Source organism: Mercurialis annua, linkage group LG3 (assembly GCF_937616625.2).
Source record: "Mercurialis annua linkage group LG3, ddMerAnnu1.2, whole genome shotgun sequence".
Classification (NCBI taxonomy): Eukaryota; Viridiplantae; Streptophyta; class Magnoliopsida; order Malpighiales; family Euphorbiaceae; genus Mercurialis; species Mercurialis annua.
The window spans coordinates 53,523,493-53,531,114 of record NC_065572.1 but is presented as its reverse complement, the minus strand read 5'-3'; the positions used below and the strand labels follow the sequence as shown (position 1 = coordinate 53,531,114).

Genomic DNA, 7,622 nt, shown 5'->3' with positions numbered 1-7,622 from the left:
ACAATCCGATCGATGTACAACTGTGCCAACTTCGAAGCCTGATAAGTAACCTTGATCGGTAAGAAGTGAGCTGACTTGGTCAAACGGTCAACTATCACCCAAATCGAATCATACCCCTGTCGGGTACGTGGCAAACCAACCACAAAGTCCATAGCGATTCGCTCCCATTTCCACTCTGGAATAGGTAGCGGTTGTAGATATCCAAACGGTCTCTGATGCTCTAACTTTACCTGCTGGAAAGTCAAACACTTAGACACAAACTCTGCAACATCCTTTTTCATTCCGCTCCACCAGTACGTATCCTTGAGATCATGGTACATCTTGGTAGAACCCGGATGAACACTGTAAGCTGACTTGTGCGCTTCCTCCAGAATCTAGTCTCTCAAACCATCCGAATCCGGAACACACAGTCGAGAACCGTACCTAAGAACTCCATCCGCCAGAACAAACTCAGAATTTCCATCCAGATGGATCTCATCCATAATCCGTTTCAATTGTGGATCCTCAGCTTGTGACGCTTTGATCCTATCAATCAAAACTGGTTGCACCTGCAACTGTGCTAATAAACAACCTCTCTGCGAAACCTGAAATCTGTATCCCGAAGCTAACAGACTATGCCACTCACGAACCATGGGTCTCCGCCCAACCTCAGAAATATGGGCCAAACTGCCCGAAGACTTGCGACTCAACGCATCAGCTACCACATTAGCCTTACCCGGATGGTACTGAATAGTACAATCATAGTCTTTCAGTAACTCCAACCATCTCCGCTGTCTCAGATTCAGCTCACGCTGATCAAAAATGTACTTCAGACTCTTATGATCAGTGAAGATCTCGCAAGTCGCACCGTACAAATAGTGCCTCCAAATCTTGAGAGCAAAAACCACAGCTGCTAACTCCAGATCATGAGTAGGATAATTCACCTCATGCTTCTTCAGCTGGCGAGAAGCATAGGCAATCACCTTACCATGTTGCATCAGAACGCACCCCAAACCGATACGGGAAGCATCACAATACACAGTGAATCCCTCGATGCCAGATGGCAAAGCCAACACAGGAGCTGTAGTCAAAATCTCTTTGAGCTTCTCAAAGCTCGCGTCGCACTTGTCAGTCCACTCAAACTTAACACCCTTCTGTGTCAGTTTAGTCATCAGTGCAGATATTCTGGAGAAATCCTGCACGAACCGACGATAGTAGCCAGCTAACCCCAGAAAACTTCTGATCTCGGTAACTGACCTCGGCCTCTGCCAATCCATAACCGCCTCAATCTTCGTCGGATCAACCTTGATCCCATCCTTTGACACCACGTGTCCTAAGAATGTAACTTGATCCAGCCAGAATTCGCACTTCGAGAACTTAGCATACAGCTGATGCTCACGCAAAGTCTGCAGTATCGTTCTCAAGTGGAAAGCATGCTCCTCCTCACTCCGAGAGTAAATTAGTATGTCATCAATAAACACAATAACAAATTGATCCAGAAACGGCTTGAATACTCGGTTCATCATATCCATAAACGCTGCTGGTGCGTTAGTTAACCCGAAAGACATGACCAGGAACTCGAAATGCCCATACCGTGTTCTGAAAGCAGTCTTCGGCACATCGACGTCTCGAATCCGAAGTTGATGATACCCGGATCTCAAGTCAATCTTCGAAAAGCACTTAGCACCCTCCAACTGGTCGAACAAATCATCAATACGAGGAAGAGGGTACCGGTTCTTCATAGTAACCTTGTTCAGCCGTCTGTAGTCAATACACAGCCGAAATGACCCATCCTTCTTCTTGACAAACAACACAGGAGCACCCCACGGAGAAGTACTCGGTTTGATAAAACCACTATCAAGCAATTCCTGTAACTGTTCCTTCAACTCTTTCAGCTCTGCAGGAGCCATCCGATACGGAGGTATCGAAATAGGAGCTGTTCCCGGAGCAACATCGATACAGAACTCAATGTCACGATCAGGTGGTAATCCAGGCAACTCCCCTGGAAACACATCAGTGAACTCATTCACTATAGGAACACTATGAACATCACCACTATCACCCTCTAAATCACGAACCACCGCTAAGAAAGCCTGGCGACCCTTGCCCATCATACGCTTGGCCTTGATCGCCGAAATTAGATTCTTAGGTGTATCCGCCTTCTCTCCTTGGAAAGAAAAAGGCATATCACCAGGAATCCCAAACAATACCGACTTCCCTCGACAGTCGATAGAAGCAAAATGGCGTGAAAGCCAATCCATCCCCAAGATGACATCAAAAGATAACACGTCAAGCATAATCAAATCAGCACTAAGATCCCTACCATGTATAATCACAGAACAAGACGGATAGACCACGTCCACCACAATACAGTCAGTCAAGGGCGTAGATACAGATAAAGGCTCTAACAACCTAGATGGTGTCACACCCAACTTAGCAGCAAAACTCAAAGAAACAAAAGAGTGTGTTGCACCCGCATCAAATAAGACCAAGGCATCTACAAATGAAATGGGAATAGTACCTTGCACCACGGCGTTTGATGCACGAGCATCCTGAGGAGTCAGAGCAAAAACTCCGGCCTAACTCTGTCCCTGCTGCGGTGCCTGAGAAGAACTGTAACTACCCGAGCCTCTACCACCGTTCCCACGGCCACCAAAACCACGCCCTCCTGAACCACGGCCCCGCTGGCCACCAAACGAAGCGGCAGGTAGAGAATACCCTGCCGAAGGAGTGAAAACAGGTCTCTGCTGCTGAAAGAACGGCTGAGCAACACTATCCGACGACATCTGTTGTCCAGATGACGGACACTCCCTAGCAAAGTGACCATGCTGGCCACAAGCATAGCAACTACCTGGTGCCACTGTGCACTGTCCCGAATGTCTGCGCCTGCAGTTCTGACAAAACGGAACGCTAGTAGTACCATTGTAACCGCGACCAGATCCACGGCTACTCCCACTGTAACCAGAACTGTGAGAATACGGATGATACCCTTTTCGAACACCCCCTTTCTGACTCTTGTACTGGGAAGGCTTGTGCTGATAGCCGCTGCTACCACCCTGCTGCCCACTACTCTGAACAACACCGCTCGCCTTCTTCGTCTCAGTCATTTTCCCAAAGTGTAGTAAATTTGCCTCTATCCGACGGGCACTGTCCACTACAGCAGAAAATTCCTTGGTCGTCTCAGTCAGAAGACTAATAAAGTCAGCACCCAGACCCTTCACGTATCTGTCGTTCACCCTCTGCTGTTCTGTCTGCAGATCTGGGGCAAAGCGACTAAGTCTCACAAACTCAGTAGTGTACTCATGTACCGATCTGTCTCCTCTCCTCAGAACCAACAGTCTGTCTCTGAAACCTTCTGTCACTGAGAAAGGTAGATAAAACTCCTTGAATTGTGTCACAAAGTCCGCCCATGTAATAGTAGCCATAACTGCGCGAATCTCCCTGCGAAACCAGTCATTTGCAGCACCCTTCAAGGACATCTCCACTAACATAACAGTCTGTCTCTCAGAAGCCTGTAGTCTCTGAGCATTCCGCTCAACCTCCTCCAGAAAATCTAGGGCGTCGCCGTCGCCCGCAAACTCAGTCGGCTTCAGCCTCAGATAAGCCAACACCAAGTCTCTGTAAGTGATTCCAGCACCACCAACCGCAACACCACCAGCCTGTGGTACCTGTTGCTGCACAATCTGTCCCAGCATAGCATACTGGTTCTGCATGGCGATCTGTCCCGCCTGCAGTTGCACTTGATTATTTTGGAGTGCAGTGATCCCAGCCAGAAATGTCGTGAAGTCAAATGGATCGATAGGAGCTTGTGGTACGCCTGGTGCCTGAAAGCCTACACCACCACGTCCCCTACCTCTGCCTCCACCAGCCTGACCTCTACCACCCTGACCTGTGCCAGCTCGGCCTCTACCAGCCGGAACTCCACCTGTACGTCCCCTGCCAACTTGAACCTCTGGTTCATGCTGGTTAACCTCAATCGACATAGCGTCATCAGCTTCAGCCTCAGCCTGAGCTGCAGCACGCCCACGAGTGTTCATTCCTAAGAATGAAACAACAAATCTCAAACAATGCCCATATGGCAACACCCATAGTATAATTTAATAGTTCACAAATCAACAATTTATCCAGAGTAAAAACACTAACATTCCAGAGTAAAGCAAAAATTCGCAAAGTAAAACATCAATAACACATAAGACCGACTCAAACATTCCTAAAGGTGAAGGTAGAAAGTTTTGAAAACAAATGATGACGTTTCAAAAGACAAAACTTGAATCCTGATTCCGCAGTAGATCCTATGATATAAGAGTAACACTTAACATGCCTTAAAGCAATAAACACGTAACATGCAAAAATTTGGCCTTAGTTCAAAACTAAAGCTCTGATACCAACTTTGTCACGATCCAATTTCATGAATCGTGACCGGCGCTAGGGTATGGGTATGGTTGTACCAAAACCCGTAGCAAGCCTTGCGGAAATCAAATAACATTTAAACCTGCAGAAAACTGCTCGGGGGCAACCGAGACTCCAACCTAAGTCTAGCAATTTATAATACAGTTCTAATATAAATAACTTAAGTATCTGAAATATTCCACGACATGCTTTAAATATAATAATAAAGTATTCCAGAGTAAACATGCCAATAATAAATAGTCGATCAAATTCGACAATCCCAAAGTGTAATATTGAATGTAATATATAAACTAGTTCTACTGCGGTCTAAGAGCTCGAAAACATAAACTAGTTTAAATAACATAAAAACCTCTGAGGAATCAAAAGAATCAGAGTGGACCAGCTTTCAAATCATAAACCTGGAAAATTTGGGAAAACAACGGGGTCAGATATACTGAGATGAGTTCGCAATACTATTTACATTTATTAAGTTTAAAACCCTTAAATCAAAATAGTTTATACTAATATATTATGATTATGGAAAACAGTATTGAAATGATCCCAGCGTAAGTATGACATAGCATACCGATAAACCCAGAGTGGACGGGAACAAATCCTCGTCATATATTTATACCAGCGTAAGCAAGACTTTAGTCTGCCGTTTCCCAGAGTACTTACCGGTTCATACAGTCTCGATACAAGCCTATCGAGTAGCTCGTTTCAATCCAGATCCATAATCCGTAAAAACAGTTCACAAACATTTATAATATTAAAATACGATGCGGTACTTAATAAAGCGGTAAATAGCACTACAAACTCACTGCTTGCTTATCCACGTGAAACTTCGGCAAACAGCTAACCCTGGTTCGACTCCGGAGCGCGAGTAGTCGAAGAGTATAAAAATAAATCATACGTTAAAATTGCTCCAACCCCTAACTCTAAGAATACTAGACGTCACGTAGGACTAACACATATAAAAAGCCAGATAAGTCACAAAGAAAGATCATCTCGAATAAATTATATTGCCGTAAATAAATCAAGCCTATTGAGTTCACATTTAAAAATCACCCGAAAATATTAATTAAATAATATTTAATTAATAAATAAAATCCTTTCCTCAAATAGTGGGTAGCCGCGTTTCTTAAAACTACCAAGCTAATCCCACATGTCGGACGACCCAAGTCTAACCCGACTCAACCATAAAACCAGAGTTATAAACCACAGTTTATAATTTAATATTTACTAAAATATTAATCGACATTAAAATAGAACTCAATAGCTTGAAACCCAAGTAATTAATATTACCGGCAATTATCTCAATAAATTTAATAACAAAATAAAGCTAAAATGTAAATTTAATTCCAAAGGCATTCTAAGCCAAAAATATCAATTTAACAATTAAATAATAATTAATAATAATTATTAATTTAATTTTTTAAATATTCAAATATTATTTTTATGCTTTAAAAATAATATAATTAATTTGACAAACTTTCAAATTAAATAAATTCCCCAATACTTATTTAATATAGTCAATATATAATATTTCGTATAAACTATAATAAAATTAATATTTAATTTAAACTTAAAATATTAATGCTCGAAGAATCTCAAATTTATGAAAACAATATTATTTAAATCGCTTATTAATAAGTCGAAACCAATTTCGTAGATAAATTTTTTAAAATCAATATAGAACAGTTAATAAGTTAACTTAAGGGATTAAACAATTTATCCTTCACAAAACTAGTGGCCTAAAAGACCCTTAAGCCAATAAGAATTAAAACAAGCCAATCAAACACAAATACATCATCGTCTTCTTCCTTTTTCAAATCCTAGACTCCAATTCACACCCGCCATTCCTAATCAAAAGGAACTAGGAACTTCAATCATAACATAAAGCTTGGACACAAGGTTTTCTAGCTCATGCCAATCAACTACATCAATCCAGAACTAACACTAACACAATGAACACGAGATTTGACATCAGCATCATGAATAACTCATGAACACCATCGGATTCTAATCGTTCCAAGAACAACGAAAAACAACTTGAAACGGTCTAACAAACTTACTAAGAATTTAAACAATAACAACCTAGAGATTATAACCAAATTCACCGTCAAGAACAAAAGAATGAATTCGGCAGTAAAGCTATCAACGTCACAATTTTAACAAAATAATACGGTGAGACGGCGGCGATTAATACGAGTTCATTTACGTACCGTTTGACGAACGAAAGGTGTAGAAACGTAGATGCGTGAGTCTACTTCCACGGGAAATAAACGGAATTGATTTCGACCTCCGAACGGCTATCAAACGAATTGAAATCCCAAGAGGTCGATTTAAAACTCAAAAACAGAATTTACGTAAACGCGGCAACGGTTACAGCAATTACGAGAAAGATAACGTACCGTTGTGCAAAAACTAATCTCGGACTTGTAGATGGCTGAGTCTACAATCTCAGGAATCAAACGGAACGAAATTTGATTCTGAAACGAATGAGATATTAGTTATGAACGGACATGACGATTTAATGAGCAAACTGAAATTACCTACACATACCTTGGTTAGTTTCTGCGAAGAAGGGAGAGAAAGAATGAAAGGAATTCTGATTGTTGGAGTCCACGATCTACAGCTAGGGGTTTTATGTAGCTTGAATGAAGATTTTTAAGTTAAGGAAACGTGTTTAAATAACGAGAAAATCGGGTGGAATCAGTAACAGAAAAGGCAAGAAAACAGGGCCTTGGTATCCCACGCCACATGAACGAGAGTCTCGTTCGAAACTTCAAGTTTCGAACGAGACCCTTCATAAAATGTGAAGGTCTCGTTCGAGACCTGAAGTTTCGAACGAGAACCTTCATATTTTATAAAGGTCTCATTTGTAACTTGTTGGTCTCGTACGAGACCAACATTAATTATAAGCGGGTCTCGTTTTGACGAGACCCGAACCAATCAAACTAATTTCCGAATAGAACATCCAAATGAATTACAAATACGTAAACGATTGAAATATTTCCGAAACGATTGAATTATTTCCGAAACTCGCATGTTAAATCTTAAATTTTTTTACGGGTTATTACAATAATACTGTCAATTGGATTGTCATTATAAATAATTATAAATTTAGAAGGTATGTTTATCAATTATTTTCCTCATCAAATAATTCAATTTGGGTTGACATGTGTTTTCCATCTCCAATAGACAACAACCATTGTGAAAATGAACAATTAGGCAAAAAATCAGATCCGCTT

General features: G+C 41.4%; 1 protein-coding gene across 1 annotated transcript; it reads right to left on the bottom strand.

The window, feature by feature from the left end:
• Positions 1–1,199: 1,199 nt before the first annotated feature.
• On the bottom strand, positions 1,200–4,068 carry LOC130015265 (uncharacterized; the record flags this gene model as incomplete). Its single annotated transcript, XM_056105046.1, has 5 exons — positions 4,051–4,068; positions 3,332–3,638; positions 2,900–3,133; positions 1,992–2,044; positions 1,200–1,754 (listed from the first exon to the last, which is right to left on the bottom strand). Coding segments are annotated over exons 1-5 (1,167 nt in total), but the record flags the coding sequence as incomplete, so codon positions are not given.
• Positions 4,069–7,622: the final 3,554 nt, after the last annotated feature.